At 43.0% G+C, this 16,164-nt stretch overlaps 1 protein-coding gene across 4 annotated transcripts in view; it reads left to right on the top strand.

The window, feature by feature from the left end:
• zfpm1 (zinc finger protein, FOG family member 1) overlaps nucleotides 1–15,848 on the top strand; it is a 119,644-nt gene extending 103,796 nt beyond the window's left edge. For 2 of the 4 annotated variants that reach the window (XM_076076328.1, XM_076076326.1), the window contains 5 exons: nucleotides 5,878–5,980; nucleotides 7,051–7,302; nucleotides 9,681–9,914; nucleotides 10,055–10,297; nucleotides 10,442–15,848. In XM_076076328.1, the coding sequence (XP_075932443.1) occupies nucleotides 5,878–5,980; nucleotides 7,051–7,302; nucleotides 9,681–9,914; nucleotides 10,055–10,297; nucleotides 10,442–13,056 (3,447 nt within the window). In that variant the 3' untranslated portion in view covers nucleotides 13,057–15,848. Of the gene's footprint in view, nucleotides 1–3,699; nucleotides 4,665–5,877; nucleotides 5,981–7,050; nucleotides 7,303–9,680; nucleotides 9,915–10,054; nucleotides 10,298–10,441 lie in introns of those variants that run through there. The other 2 variants (XM_076076327.1, XM_076076329.1) reach the window with 2 other exon arrangements.
• The last annotated feature ends 316 nt before the right edge of the window (nucleotides 15,849–16,164 follow it).

Here is a 16,164-nt window from a genome sequence, read left to right as displayed (position 1 = left end):
GTAGATGCACTTCTATTAATAACATGAACATCTAATGTAGATGCACTTCTATTAATAACATGAACATCTAATGTAGATGCACTTCTATTAATAACATGAACATCTAATGTAGATACACTTCTATTAATAACATGAACATCTAATGTAGATACACTTCTATTAATAACATGAACATCTAATGTAGATACACTTCTATTAATAACATGAACATCTAATGTAGATACACTTCTATTAATAACATGAACATCTAATGTAGATGCACTTCTATTAATAACATGAACATCTAATGTAGATGCACTTCTATTAATAACATGAACATCTAATGTAGATGCACTTCTATTAATAACATGAACATCTAATGTAGATGCACTTCTATTAATAACATGAACATCTAATGTAGATACACTTCTATTAATAACATGAACATCTAATGTAGATACACTTCTATTAATAACATGAACATCTAATGTAGATACACTTCTATTAATAACATGAACATCTAATGTAGATACACTTCTATTAATAACATGAACATCTAATGTAGATGCACTTCTATTAATAACATGAACATCTAATGTAGATGCACTTCTATTAATAACATGAACATCTAATGTAGATGCACTTCTATTAATAACATGAACATCTAATGTAGATACACTTCTATTAATAACATGAACATCTAATGTAGATGCACTTCTATTAATAACATGAACATCTAATGTAGATGCACTTCTATTAATAACATGAACATCTAATGTAGATGCACTTCTATTAATAACATGAACATCTAATGTAGATGCACTTCTATTAATAACATGAACATCTAATGTAGATACACTTCTATTAATAACATGAACATCTAATGTAGATACACTTCTATTAATAACATGAACATCTAATGTAGATGCACTTCTATTAATAACATGAACATCTAATGTAGATGCACTTCTATTAATAACATGAACATCTAATGTAGATGCACTTCTATTAATAACATGAACATCTAATGTAGATGCACTTCTATTAATAACATGAACATCTAATGTAGATGCACTTCTATTAATAACATGAACATCTAATGTAGATGCACTTCTATTAATAACATGAACATCTAATGTAGATACACTTCTATTAATAACATGAACATCTAATGTAGATACACTTCTATTAATAACATGAACATCTAATGTAGATGCACTTCTATTAATAACATGAACATCTAATGTAGATACACTTCTATTAATAACATGAACATCTAATGTAGATACACTTCTATTAATAACATGAACATCTAATGTAGATACACTTCTATTAATAACATGAACATCTAATGTAGATGCACTTCTATTAATAACATGAACATCTAATGTAGATGCACTTCTATTAATAACATGAACATCTAATGTAGATACACTTCTATTAATAACATGAACATCTAATGTAGATAAACTTCTATTAATAACATGAACATCTAATGTAGATACACTTCTATTAATAACATGAACATCTAATGTAGATACACTTCTATTAATAACATGAACATCTAATGTAGATGCACTTCTATTAATAACATGAACATCTAATGTAGATACACTTCTATTAATAACATGAACATCTAATGTAGATAAACTTCTATTAATAACATGAACATCTAATGTAGATACACTTCTATTAATAACATGAACATCTAATGTAGATGCACTTCTATTAATAACATGAACATCTAATGTAGATGCACTTCTATTAATAACATGAACATCTAATGTAGATGCACTTCTATTAATAACATGAACATCTAATGTAGATGCACTTATATTAATAACATGAACATCTAATGTAGATACACTTCTATTAATAACATGAACATCTAATGTAGATAAACTTCTATTAATAACATGAACATCTAATGTAGATGCACTTCTATTAATAACATGAACATCTAATGTAGATACACTTCTATTAATAACATGAACATCTAATGTAGATAAACTTCTATTAATAACATGAACATCTAATGTAGATGCACTTCTATTAATAACATGAACATCTAATGTAGATAAACTTCTATTAATAACATGAACATCTAATGTAGATGCACTTATATTAATAACATGAACATGGAGGATGTAGTCTCTGATGAAGGGCAGTCCTGTAAGACTTGACTGGGAGGGGAACCAGGTTTTTGGTACTTAATGAGGAACAAGAATAGAGGTCAGGTACATGAGCACTGAGGATACTCATCAGTCTGGTAATCCTTTTTCGGCCAAATGCATGAAATGCTCACTTGGAGGTCCATTTTCACACTGATTTCATTTTTTGAATACTGCAGTTTTACGACACAAAAGAGCAACAATCACTGGTGAATTGCTTCAACATAACCGGGGAATTAGGATTTGATTTTCAAGGGGAGACACCCCAGATGATAGGGTACACACTGGAACTAATAGACATCACCATGAAACATCCCTACTGTACTAATGTACGTTTCAAATAGAAAACAATGCCTTATCTTATTAAATATGCGCTAGGTTCAAATAAATCTTGCTTTTACAGATCACTCCGTAAATCACAAAATATTGTCATCAAAAAATCTATTTTCTCTTTTTTAGTAATTTCTTAGTAATAAAATGTATAAATCAGGCTGTGAGTGAACAAACCCCTCTGTGTGAACCTTCAGCACACAGAGAGGAATGAAAGAGTGAAGTTTGGTGAATGTAAGAGCTGCTGAAGTGGAGATTTATCATCAGAGTCTGAGAACAAACTCATTGAGAGGAAACGTCCTTTAAAGAGACGTTTAGTTACATTACAGACATTTAGAGACTCTACAGGTGAACACATGAACTCATAGATATCACCATGAAACTTCACCACTTCATTACTCACATTAAGAGGATTATTTATTGTGTTACAAGTTTTCTGAAATTTTATGTTTAGATATGCAAATGAGGCATTACGTAATGGTAACTTTTGGTGAATTTAGGAGAAATCTACAGACAAAGTAGTAAACTAAACACCTAAATGTGTAGTTTGGATGTTTTCTCTCCACTAGTCTGAAAGAAGACGTGTTATAGAAGAAAATGTTACAGTTCATGTTCAACTTTTCCGCCTTAGAGGTTTGAAAGATGCTCCCATTTGTCATATCATTGCCAGAATATTTAATTCAGAGACTTTTGTTTCCAGACAGGGAAGACCTGTTGTCCAGATATCAGCTCAGTTAAAGTGTAGAAACCAGAGTTACAACATCTGTAATATCTTATGACACTTTTGGGCAAGAAAGGACTCATGAAAAAGTCATGTAATGTAACACAGGGCCAGCGGGGCGTTGGTTTAAAGCCACCTTTTGAGTGCGACAGCAGAAACACTTGAGCAGGATACATCATCATGTCAACTCTGACCCTGACAGACTGGAGGTGCTCAGTCAGCCTGGTTTGAGGCCTCTCAGGTCCAGTACTGAGGGGATGCTTCCTCCTGGTGGAGACTGATGAGTACTGCATCACAGACTGACTAAGAAATACTGTGCTGCCCTCACACAGTAGGTGTGATGAAAATAAGTGACTCCACCATTGTATGCACATCATACATTCAGGTCCAGTACTGAGGGGATGCTTCCTCCTGGTGGAGACTGATGAGTACTGCATCACAGACTGACTAAGAAATACTGTGCTGCCCTCACACAGTAGGTGTGATGAAAATAAGTGACTCCACCATTGTATGCACATCATACATTTTATTCTTTCATCTTTTAAATTGTTGAGTTAGTTGTGTTCAATATAAGATAAGAAAGGAAAAAGCACAGAATAGCTGAGCGAAGGAAGCGTTTCCTCACTCACTTTCATCTCGTCAGTTAGAAGTTGGACCCACAAACACTCAGTGCAGAGCATCAGCACGCCCCGCTGTGATGAGCCGTGCTGGTCTCACTGCAGGGCAGGTAGCTGCACCTCCCCCAGCAGTGATGGTACTTACAGTGCATTAAAGTCTTCTGTATTCTACCACACTGTTCATGTTATTGATTGATTTATTCACCAGGGACAGTTCACATTCATCAACATTTCAGTTTCCACCTCAATGTAAATGTGCCAGAGTTCCGTCTGTAGTCTCTGGGCAGGTTATTACCATTGAGTGGCCTGAGACTACCAGTACAATACAACACTGTACAACACAATACATTCAAATACTTGAATACATTACAGAAGCAACAGATGTGTAGAAACACTGGGAGTGTAGTGCCAGAGGTGACTACCTGAGATTGCAGTGATTGAGCGTGAGCTTATGTTTACCTGTATTCCTGTTTCTCCCATAATGCCCTGCAACCCCAACATGACACCAGTTCACTGAGAAACTGTGCAAATGAAGAGACTGTTGGACTAGTGGCTGTCTTATGAGTATGATGAGACATCTATCGTTCAGAGGAGGGACAGACAGGAAGATATACTCTTATATGCTTCACTGTAGGGCGCAGCGGGGAAACTCTTTGCCCTAGTGACATTTAAAGTTGACATTTTAAGCAATCTGCAGTAAAAGCCTTTGGTGCGAGTGGCAGCACAGTGTATCTGCGTGTGTGTTTCATGGAGACATGGGTAAGCTGTGTCCTGGGAGTGATTGTCAGAGGGAATGCTCCTGGAGCCTCACATGGACAAAGACAAGATTGTACTCCGTACACACAGGTGTGTGTGTGTGTGTGTGTGTGTGTATCTGTGTGTTGGACGTGTTCTCTCTCCCTCCCTCTCTCTCATACCTGCACACATACAGACACTAGATGTTGGCTCTCCGCTCTTTGTCCAGTGTATTCACCGTGGATCTAATTATGGCAGTCGTCTGAATAGCGGCCCGTCAACCTCATCAGATCTTCTTTCTTTCCTTTTCTTCTCCCACTCTCTCCCGGGGTCTCTCTTCCTCCTTTATTCATCTTCTCCTCTTTTCTTCTCTCTTCTCCTTTATTTCCCATGTGGCTTTGTTCAGCTCGTGCTCCCCTCATTTCCTCATTTCCTTCTTGGGTTGTAATCATCCTCCGCTGGCTGGGGCTCTTTTTTTTAATAAATGGCTGTTTGCTACTGGCCACACACTGCACAGCAGCGCCTGACTGTGGATCCCAATTGACAGCAATTAATGCTTTGAGTTTTGTGATTATCTCATGGTCTGCATAGCACACAGCAGCCCGGTTAAAGAAGAGAATGAACACTTGAAAGTGACAAAGGCATGTATTTTAGAGTTCCATCTGATCTGTTTCCCTTTGAAACAAGTGAACCAATGAACACTGCATCACGTCTGTGAGATGACAGCACTGCACAGTCTGCGCTGTGCTGCTAGCATCATGAAAAGTTACATGAATGAACATGTAACGTATGTATCATCAGGATAGATTCACGTCTTTTTGACCACTGGGGTTATTTTCAATGAAATGCGCTTTGGTCAAAATAATTTCGATACAATGCGAAACAGAATATCATTTGTTAAAAGTTAATTTGTTTAAATGTAGGTATGGTGGGTTGTAAAGATTAAAAATCTATTTAATGTGAAACATACCATCACAGTTCCCAGAGTAAAGGGGGCGGGGCACCGTGAAATATGTTCTAGTCCAAAACACAAAGATATTTACAATGATGTAAAACTTTACATTTTACATTTGTGCTTGTAAAAATGATTAAATGTCGTTTGAATTGACTAATTAATTCATCAACTAATTGTTTCAGCAGTAATGAACCAAGACCTACATTGCTGGTATATTTGAAATGATCATAAAAAAGCCTCATTGACAATAAAAGTAAAAGGTGTTCTTACATTGTTCCTGTACTTCACTGTATAATTCAGCAGTGACTGTGATGAGTCTGACCAATGCTCATCTCCTCTGTGTGTGTGTGTGTGTGTGTGTGTGTGCAGAACTCCAGGTCGACTCTGCTGTGTGAAGATCCAGACTGTTGGATCGGTCGGCTCCCTCTGACCTCTGACATCTCCGCTGCCAACTGTACCATCTACAGCCAAGGTACAGCCAACAGCTCCAGCAGCACGTCCCCCTGAATGTGGCTCTTTGTGATTTACAGTATATCCATGTGAACCAGTCATGATGCGTGCTGACTGCCTTGAATGTCGGACTCTATTTATCAGCGTTCCCATTGGCCAGTATAAACCCAGTCTGGCACTGGTAGCCTCTGACTAGCTCAGCCAATGCCTTGCTTAAGTCATTGTTTGGGTTTGACAAAGTGTTCCTCATTTAGTTTTACTGTAACATTTTGCATTTTTTAGAATCTATAAGCAGTACAAGTGCATCGCCCTTTTGGAACGTGTGCCTGTTCAGAGCTTGGCCTCTGGAAGGGCCACTCGTTGCACGTAGACCCATGAAAGTGAAGAAGAGTTTGGTTGTAAAGCTACATGCAGCAGCAGAAGTGAACTGCATATGAAGGCCCTCATGCTCGACTCAGTCTACATAGCCCAGAAGCCCCGCCCCCACAGCTGTAATTGGCGCTATCACTCGTTTATCAGTTTATTAATATTCAACATTTGCATTTCCAAATTGCACAAATTTCAAAACCGCACCTCCCTGGGTCCCAAGCAATATACTCTCCCAGTATGAAGTGGATCGGACGGTTCTGGAGATATGTGAAGGACTCACAGACAGATTCATGCTTTACAGCTCAACATATTCATTTAATACATGATTTGTAGCACACTACAATGTATTTGAATGCAAATATAAGTCTTATACACTGATTAGAATGCGATGCTAACCAGTAAGCATCTACTGAATAGTCCTTTTTCAGGGCAGACATTCTGGCCCTGAGTTAATCCATCACAAGGCTTCATTCCATTCAGGTGTGTCGCTCCCAGGGTTTGGCTATTGTTGATGTACTGGGACACTTAAACGTAATGGAGCCATCATCAATAATAGTAGTTCCACCTGTGCGTTTCCTGCTGCTACAAGTCAAAATGTCTCCAATCTCTCAGCAACCACCACCCGAAATATCTCAATCCACTGTATTAACTGGTATGAAAACAAAATGTTCATTGTCATCATGTCTTACCCAACTAGGGATGTCCCTTGTCACTTGTTTTCAGGCGAGCAGCTGTTCTGTAAGGTGACCAGAGAGCTCACAGCTGGCCAAAGGCTCCTGGCTTCCCTGTTGCCTCCTCCGGGCTCCTCCTCTTCCCCACCGCTGACCCAGCTCTCTCCTCCGCTCAGCCTCGTCACCCACAAACAGCCTGTGGTGAAGGAGGAGTCGCTGTACTCGCCGGCGCTGCGCTCAGAAATCCAGCTCCTCCCACAGCAAGCAGGCATGGCCGCCATCTTGGCTACTGCCATTATCAACAGTGAGTGTTGTATTAAAATAGCTTTTTTTGTTTGCAGTATTACTGCTTTTTAATTTATACAATAGAGCAGGGGTCGGGAACCTTTTTGACTCAGAGAGCCATGAAAGCAAAATATTTGGAAATTTATTTCAGTGAGAGCCATATAATATATTTTAAGACTGAATTCAACTAAATGTGAGTATAATAAGCCTCTGAATTTATTGTTTTAAATAATGTTGTTGTAATACTCACAATTAATGCGACTTCTGCGACTTCTGCCGCTTTACATTCGACCGTTTCATCTATGCAATTTTGTCATTGCAAATTAAGCACACCGCAGAACCTGCTCTCTCCACAAAGGCAAATTCTTCAGTCCATTCGTCCTGAAATGTACGATACTCCTCATCCTTTTTTCTTTTCGCCATCTTCTTCGTCGAAGGGTTAGCTTTGAGCTAACGACCGAGAACACTGAGTCAAAAGGGGGCGTTTACCTGTTTACCCAGCAACGGCCAACGTCAGCTATTATCATCCAATAAAAATAATGGACAATTGCTCCTGCAGCCAACTGCAGCCCTGAACAGGACATGAGCAGTGGAAAATCGATGGATGGATTAAAACAAGTGATAATATTTTATGTTTTATCTGAAAAGCCGAAATCTGCGAGCCAGATGCAATCATCAAAAGAGCCACACCTGGCTCGCGAGCCATAGGTTCCCGACCCCTGCAATAGAGTATATATTATACATGTGTACTTGTGGGCGACTGTGGCTCAGTGGTAGAGCAGGGTCGTCCTTTAATCAGAGGATCGAGGGTTCGATCCCCGCCTCCGCTAGTCCATGTGTCCTTTAGCAAGACACTTTACCCCAAGCTGCTCCCGCTGCTGTACGGTGTGTGAATGTTGTATGAACGTTAGTTAGTCCTGATGGGCAGGTGGCACTAACGTGTATGACTTAGTTATTGATTCGTGTCAGATGGTTTGGAATTTTTTTGTATTAAAGATACTAGAAACACAAGCAATGTAGTAGAAACACAAATCAGGAGATATTTCCTGACAATATATATTTAAAATGTACAAGAAACATGAAATATATGGCCTTTAAAGTATTACGTCCAGTACAGTTTCCCCTTCTAATCTTTTATGCTTTTCATGTTTTGTCTTGTCAGCCTTTACTTCTCTTAGGCGTTGTTATTATTATTATTATTATTATTATTGTTATTCTGAGCACTGCGATATGAGCCGGTGCCTGCACGCCATTATTTAGCATCGGTCTTTAAAGTTGCAATGATTTCTTTGGCCACAAGATGACACTGCAGCGCTTTCACCCTCCTGCCAGGGTTCCTCAATAAAGCTTTCTGTTGGCCATGTGCTGTGACTGCTGCTGATGCCCAAACACACACACATACACGTTTGCTGTGACCATTGGTGATCATGCTACATCTGGTAACACTACAGCAAACTATTTTGACGTTATTAAAAATAACTCAGATAAGATGTATGATACATATTGTTCTAGTGTTGCCTAGGATACGTATAGCAATGTAATGTAATGTGTGTGTGTGTTTGTGTGTGTGTGTGTGTGTGTGTGTGAGTGTGTGTGTGTGTGTGTGAGTGTGAGAGTGTGTGTGTGTGTGTGTGAGTGTGTGAGTGTGAGTGTGTGTGTGGGTGTGAGTGTGTGTGTGTGTGTGTGTGTGAGTGTGAGAGTGTGTGTGTGTGAGTGTGTGTGTGTGTGTGAGTGTGTGTGTGTGTGTGTGAGTGTGAGAGTGTGTGTGGGTGTGTGTGTGTGTGTGTGTGAGTGTGTGTGTGTGTGTGAGAGTGTGTGTGTGTGAGTGTGTGTGGGTGTGTGTGTGTGTGTGTGTGAGTGTGTGTGTGTGTGTGTGTGTGTGAGTGTGTGTGTGTGGGTGTGTGTGTGAGTGTGTGTGTGTGAGTGTGAGTGTGTGTGTGGGTGTGAGTGTGTGTGTGTGAGTGTGAGTGTGTGTGTGGGTGTGAGTGTGTGTGTGTGTGTGTGTGTGGGTGTGAGTGTGTGTGTGGGTGTGTGTGTGTGTGTGTGAGTGTGTGTGTGGGTGTGAGTGTGTGTGTGTGTGTGTGTGTGTGTGTGTGTGTGTGTGTGTGTGTGTGTGTGAGTGCATGCGTGTGCTTGAGTCAATACGTTGTGAAAAATGCTTTCTGTAATAGGCACATCCTTTAGATACTTTCACATCTTGGTAATGAGGGTACAGGTGAAGACTAGTGATTCAACTTAGACCCACATTTAGCACTTGAGGTACTTAAAGCTAAACATCCACACCTTGTCAAACAGGTCTTTATTTGATCAGTTGTGCTTTTCATCAAGTTGCTACTGTACGGATTTGTGTTTCTGTTCAGTCAACTAACTCTAAATGTTTGCTCTGTTGTCTATCAGAGGACATTTTCCCGTGCAAAGACTGTGGAATCTGGTACCGCAGTGAGAGGAACCTACAGGCCCACCTCATGTACTACTGCGCCAGCCGTCAAAAGCAGCCGGCAGCAGCCTCCTCCCCACCACAAGACAAACCCAAGGAGTTCTACCCCAATGAACGCATCTGCCCCTTTCCACAGTGCAACAAGAGCTGCCCCAGCGCCAGCTCACTGGAGATCCACATGCGCACACACAGTGGTGAGAGCAAGACTTGCTTTATATGTATGCCACTGGCATACAGGGTCAGAACAATGAGGTCTAACTTGTTGATACGTGACCAGTGTGCATTAATCACTGTGTGCCCCTCTAACTTATTGTCCCTCTCGGTCCTTCCACAGGTGAACGTCCATTTGTCTGTCTCATCTGTCTGTCAGCCTTCACCACTAAAGCGAACTGTGAGCGCCACCTTAAAGTCCACACAGACACACTGAACGGAGTGTGTCACGGCTGTGGCTTCGTCTCCACCACAAGAGACATCCTCTACAGCCATCTGGTCACCAGCCACATGGTATGCCAGCCTGGATCTCGCAGTGAAGTCTATTCCCCAGGGCCAGGCCTTCCCAAGCTGCCCCTGTCCACTGGTAAGTCATACCATCATTGTGACAGCTGAGTTTGTGGATAAACCTTAATCTGAACCAGACTCATTATTTTGGAATTTTGCCATTTTAAATTCATTCAAATGTAAGCTACTGGTATTGTTCGCTAATTTTGACTCTCTTCTTCAGGTCTCAGTCCAGGAGACTCTGGTGTGGTGTTGAAGTGTCAAGTGTGTGGCCACAACTCTGACTCCCCTGCCCAGCTTCAGCATCATGTGCGAACCCACCTAGAGGTTAGGGTCCCAGCCGAAAGGAGCCCCACTCCCCGCCAAAGTACCCCATCATCAGTTGACCACCCTCAGCTGTCTCCCCAGGAGAGGGAGCCCCTTGCCTGTGTCCCCACGCCAGACTCATCTAGCCCTGGTGCAAACGGTGGCTCGGCCACGCCTCGAGACTACAGTCCTCAGGATGCTCCAACCACTGACCTAAAGATCAAAGAGGAGCCTCATTCAGACTCAGAGACAGAAGAGCAGCAAATGGAGATTATGGAGGATGGAGAGAAAGAGGAGCTTGGTGGAGAGGAGGGACATCAAGGAGTAAGAATCAAGACAAAGGAGAAGCAAATCACTACATCCTCCTGCCCGACATCAACCTCTCCGAAGAGTCCAGCCACCGCAACTGTGAAGGCAGAACCAACTAGTCCCACCCCTGGTTCTAGCCCTGCGCATGTGGGAGGCACAGGGTCAGTTCTTCCTGGAGGAGCAATGTTCTTGCCTCAGTATATGTTTAATCCTGAGGCAGCCATTTTGCCTCAGGCCTCAGAAATACTGGCTAAAATGTCAGAGATGGTCCACAGCCGACTGAAACAGGGCCAGGCAGTTCCTCAGAACAACCCGGCGGCCTTCTTCCCCTCTGGACCAACTACACCTACAGCCGAAGCCACTCCCTCTCACAAAGGAGCCACCTGCTTTGAGTGTGATATCACATTCAACAACATCAACAACTTCTATGCACATAAGAGGCTGTACTGCTCCAGTAGGCACCACGGAGAAGGTGCAGCCTCAGCTTCAGGCCCTGGATCGACAAGGGAAGCAGCCCCAGCCATGTTGCCTTCCAGTGGGGCACATGGCTCGTCCATATCTCCTCAGGGTGGAGCAGCAAGTAGAGCAGCTTCTGCTTCTCCTACTGACTCTGACCCTCTTGCAGGAAGTGGAGCAACAGAACCCAAGAGGGTTGTGGAAATAAAGACAGAAACCCCTAGAGAGGGAATATCATCCTCTTCTGAAGGGGAAGGTGGAGGTGGAAGTGGAGGAGCAGGGGGTGGAGGAGGAAGAGCAAGCGAAGGCAGCCAGAGTCCTGCTAGTGGTTCCGCGGAGGACCAGGAAGAAGATCCCAATAGAACCTTCTGCCAGGCCTGCAACATCCGCTTTAGTCGTCATGAAAACTACACTGTACACAAACGCTTCTACTGCGCTTCACGCCATGACCCATCGAACCACCGATCCGTACACATGGCCAAGGCAACCACAACAGCAGCCTTCCTTCCCCAGCCCATCCGCAAACGCAAGAGGAAGAAGATGTACGAGATTCATATGGCCAGAACTGAAGCCTTAGCCAACGCTGCTGCTGCTGCCGCCGCTGCCACTGCTGCTGCCTCTGCACCATCTCCCTCTGTTCTGGGCTTGGCAGTGAAGCAAGAGGTTTCTCCCAGCGGGGCAGGCAGCTCCAGCCCTGAAGGAGATGGCCCGATTGACCTCAGCAAGAGGCCCCGTCTGAGAGAGGTACCGCGTCATAGCAGTAGCAGTATTCTCCCTGCCCTGCCCCTTACAGACTACCACAAGTGCACTGCCTGCAGTATCAGCTTCAACAGCATTGAGAACTACCTGGCTCATAAAACCTACTATTGCCCTGCTACCACCCTCCAGCCCCACACCTTGGAGCAGCTTCACAGGCTCAAGAGTTCGGCCTCTACCTCTCCCAAAAGCAGGCCTCAGCAGGAGCGCCCAGATCATCTGCACCCTATGGAGGCTAAAGCTCTGCCTGCTGAGTGGGTTGCCCAGGCTCAAGGCACATCATCCAGTCCTCACCCCTCTGCCTTACCTGCCGCCGATGCCACATCTCCTCCCCATACAACCACCGCACTTGCAGCCACCCCAGGGGCTGGAGCCAAAGGCGCAGGCTCTAGTTCCTCTCAGGTGGTCTGCCCATACTGCCCTAACAGGCTCATTACCTGTGACCTGATGGAGCACTTCAAGACTACCCACGGCCTTGTTGTAACCATTCAGCCACCCCAGCCAGGCAGTGCAGTCAGCCGCAGCCCCAGCCTTAGTCCCAGGGATGGACCTGCTGCAACCACCTCCACCACCCCAACCAGCCAGCCCAGATTGGTCTCTCGAGTTCACAGAGACAGCATCAACGGGCAGGCAAGGAGCGGTACAACTTCTCCCGTCTCCCCACTGGTAAATGGCAGCCCTTCAGCTGGGGGTGGATCACCTTTGGCTGGCTCACCTCTGCCCATGTCTCCCCCAAGGGCTTCTTCTCTGACTTTGTCACCTGTGCCTGAGGTCCTGAGGGAGACTGTGGGTTCATCCCCAGACAAGGCTGTCCTGACCGTGATCTCCCATCCCGTCCCCACGCCCCAGCCTGCCCCCATCACCGGCCCCAAATCCACAGTGATCTCCCCCGTCCTGAACGGTAACTCCCGCTTCTGTCGGCTCTGCAACATCAAGTTCAGCAGCCTCTCCACATTCATAGCTCACAAGAAATACTACTGCTCTTCCCACAGTGCCGAACATGTCAAGTGAGCTCCGTATTTCTCTTCCTCCTCTTCCCATTTCTTTGTCTTTCTGAGTGGAGGCTTTTCTTCACTAGGTTCCAAGAAGCTCAGTTGTCCCTCCTCCTCTGCCAGTCCTCCCACATGGGGGCCAAAATGGCGCTCAGCTGGCATGTCCATGAATGACGATAAATGACTGTTACTCACCTGGCAGGGCCTGATGTCCAACTGCTCCAGAGCAGAATTTGCAGGTGGTGTTACTAACATACATGAACTGATATTCTCCTGCGATGGGTCAAAGTCTGTAGCACACTAAGAGCTGAGACAGATGCTACCTGCACACACTGGTGTGCCCTCGTCCCCTAAATCACTCTCTGTCTTCGCCCCCCAGTCACCAATTCAACATCTACCACTCCCAGGCCTCACATTATGTTGCATTATGGGATGTTAAAAACATTTCAGTCAACAGCCTGTTTTCCGTCTCTCTGTTGAACAGTGTCAGTAATTAGATTCTGACTGATGGAGGCATCTCTGGCTGAGGACGATACAGTAATGGTGACGCTGGTTGTGATGGATCTCCAGTCTTTTCCTGAGCTCTTAATGTTCCAGACCTGAACAGAGGAATCGTTGTTCCTGTGTGGAACAGACGTGATCATTGTTAATGTTTTTAATATCTGTGCATAGTGTATGATGTCTGAAAAGAAGAATTCTATATGCTTTTGGTTTCAATACTGGCTCTTTCTGCTTACCAGAGAAGCTAAAGTCATTTAGCTGAAAAACAAATATGTGGTTTCACAATGTTACTAATTACTGAAGGATAATATTTCAAAATGGACAATTCTGTTCTTTTCTTTCATACACACACATTTTTATTTTTTTCTTTAAAATGCAAGGGTTGAAAAAAATGTGAAATATTTATCTTTTAGTCCTCACTGATTTCATGTCAACAGAAAACTACCTAGTGTCTGAGAGTACTTGTATTTTTTATTTGTATATTTTTCATACTGTTGGATCTGGGTGTGTAGACGTGTAGATATGTAATATCTTCACTGGGATCACACTGACCCTTCTTATCACGTTAGCATTTGGTGTTCTGTTGATGCCGTCTTTAACCAGCGCTGTTTATTTTTAGCCACTCTTGATGAGCAACACGATTAGATCAGAGCAGCTTCCTCACTCACACATCCTCACAAGAGAGAGTTGAGCGGAGCGCTTCTCATTCTGTTGTGTTCATACTTTGGTGATAATGATGCAGCCTCACACATGTTAGGGGATACAAAAACCAAACTTTGAATCCATATCTTTAGTTAGCCGCCTCCATACCATGCAAAGTATGCTCATTACGGACACACAGCTTTTGTTGACCTGCCATTTGATACGTATACTAAGGGATACACAAAACACAAAGAAATGCTTGGTTGTCTAATACGCATCTTAAAAGATGTTCTGTTTCTTTTAAATGATTGTGTTTCTGTCCGGGAATGAAGGCATAGCAGGGAACAGTCACATGGTATTACAGCGCCTCACACAGCACAGTAAGCACATATTCAGTAGCCACTCGTGTGTGTGAGAGAGAGAGACACTGTTCTGTTCCTCTCTCACTTTATTGCTCTCTCACTCATGCACACATCCTCGCCATGTCCCCGTGCTGCGGTAGCAGCTGCAATACAGTGTTAGTTAGAACTGTGAAAGGCTTTTTACTTTTCAAATATTGATGCAAACTTCTGAGGGTCATCTTAAGGTTTTTTGAGGGCCAGACTTATTTTGCCAATAACCAATATAGCATCCAGACGCTGAGGTTGTTACAGATTTTGTCTTTTTTCCCCAATTTCTAAAGAATAAGCATTTTCCAGAGGATTTGACTCGTTAATGTACAACAGACTCTAAGACACAATTGGACCTTTATGGTACACTAGAAATACAGAGTTGGGGAAATAGTATTGGGGGATAGCATTTTGCTGGTCAGCAGGGGAGCAAACAAACCAGCTGTTAGACATTTCTGCTCAAATACTAACGTCAGTCAAACTGTAAACCTACCAACACAGCCTGTTGGCTGCTATCGACCTGCCTTCAGTGGTGAACATGCGCCTAATCAAAGGTGTCACTTTCTCGTCAGTGGTTGAGAGAAATATTGTTGTCTTTTTGGATCACTCATTAGGGACAACAGAACAAGCTGTCAACAACATTTACATATTGTCACAGCAGAAAGTTGTTATGGTGAATGTGGCAATGTGAGCTCCTCATTAATCAACTGATCATCACCCATCTGTTCGTTCCCAAAACTGGAAAACAAATGTAAAAGTGTCGGACTTCTTTAACATCATTCAAAGTTCCTGTTTGGTGTTCTGCTCTGTGGTGGTTTGAAGCAGCACCGTACCAGACCCAACGTATCTCCATCGGTCCAAATTGAAAGAGAAAACGCAGATGAAAGTCACAGAGTCAGGTCAACTTGTCACCAATTGAGTAACTGAGTGCTGGAAAATCATCCTTGGAACTTAACCCCTTGTAATTGCACTGTGTTGTATAAAGATGTGCTGAATGTTTTAGTTTTAGGGACTTTTTTGTATTGTATTTATGTTAAACAGAACTTTTCCCCGTCCAACGTGCGTCACCTTGAAGGACCTTCTGAAAGAGTTCAACCTTCACCTGAAACCCTTTGTTTCCTCGCTGTAAACATGTTCTGTTAATGATTCCTCTGATGTCCATAATGGAGAAAATCACAATGAATGTCAAGACTTATATTTCCATATTTTCATTTCAGTTCCATTACATTCTTGTCCAAACTATGCATGGGAAATAAAAAAGAGTTCTGAGCGACACTGATGGGGAATGTGACTGTTCTTCTTTCTAGCGGCTTCATTCTACGCACATGAACCTGAGTGGGAGTCCGTGACTTTAGTGCTCACTGTGTGCAGTCACTCATAAATCCCTTCCTTTCATAAGAAAGTTCCCAGTGCACTGTTTCTGCTCGACTTGAATAAAGTCAGAGTGAATCATCAGCTTTCCTTTCAAAATAAAGTGCTTGAGCAATAGCAGGAGGAAAGTGTGCCCAATCAGAGCTCAAGGCTGCTCCAATCAATGGCAAAGTGCACTTATAGAAACACTGGTACCTTTAGATAGACGCAATGAGTTGATGCAT

This window comes from Anarhichas minor, unplaced genomic scaffold (genome assembly GCF_050575085.1).
Source record: "Anarhichas minor isolate MPS153535 unplaced genomic scaffold, ASM5057508v1 ptg000005l, whole genome shotgun sequence".
NCBI lineage: Eukaryota > Metazoa > Chordata > Actinopteri > Perciformes > Anarhichadidae > Anarhichas > Anarhichas minor.
The sequence above is the reverse complement of the archived record's forward strand: the minus strand, read 5'-3'. Positions and strand labels throughout refer to the sequence as shown.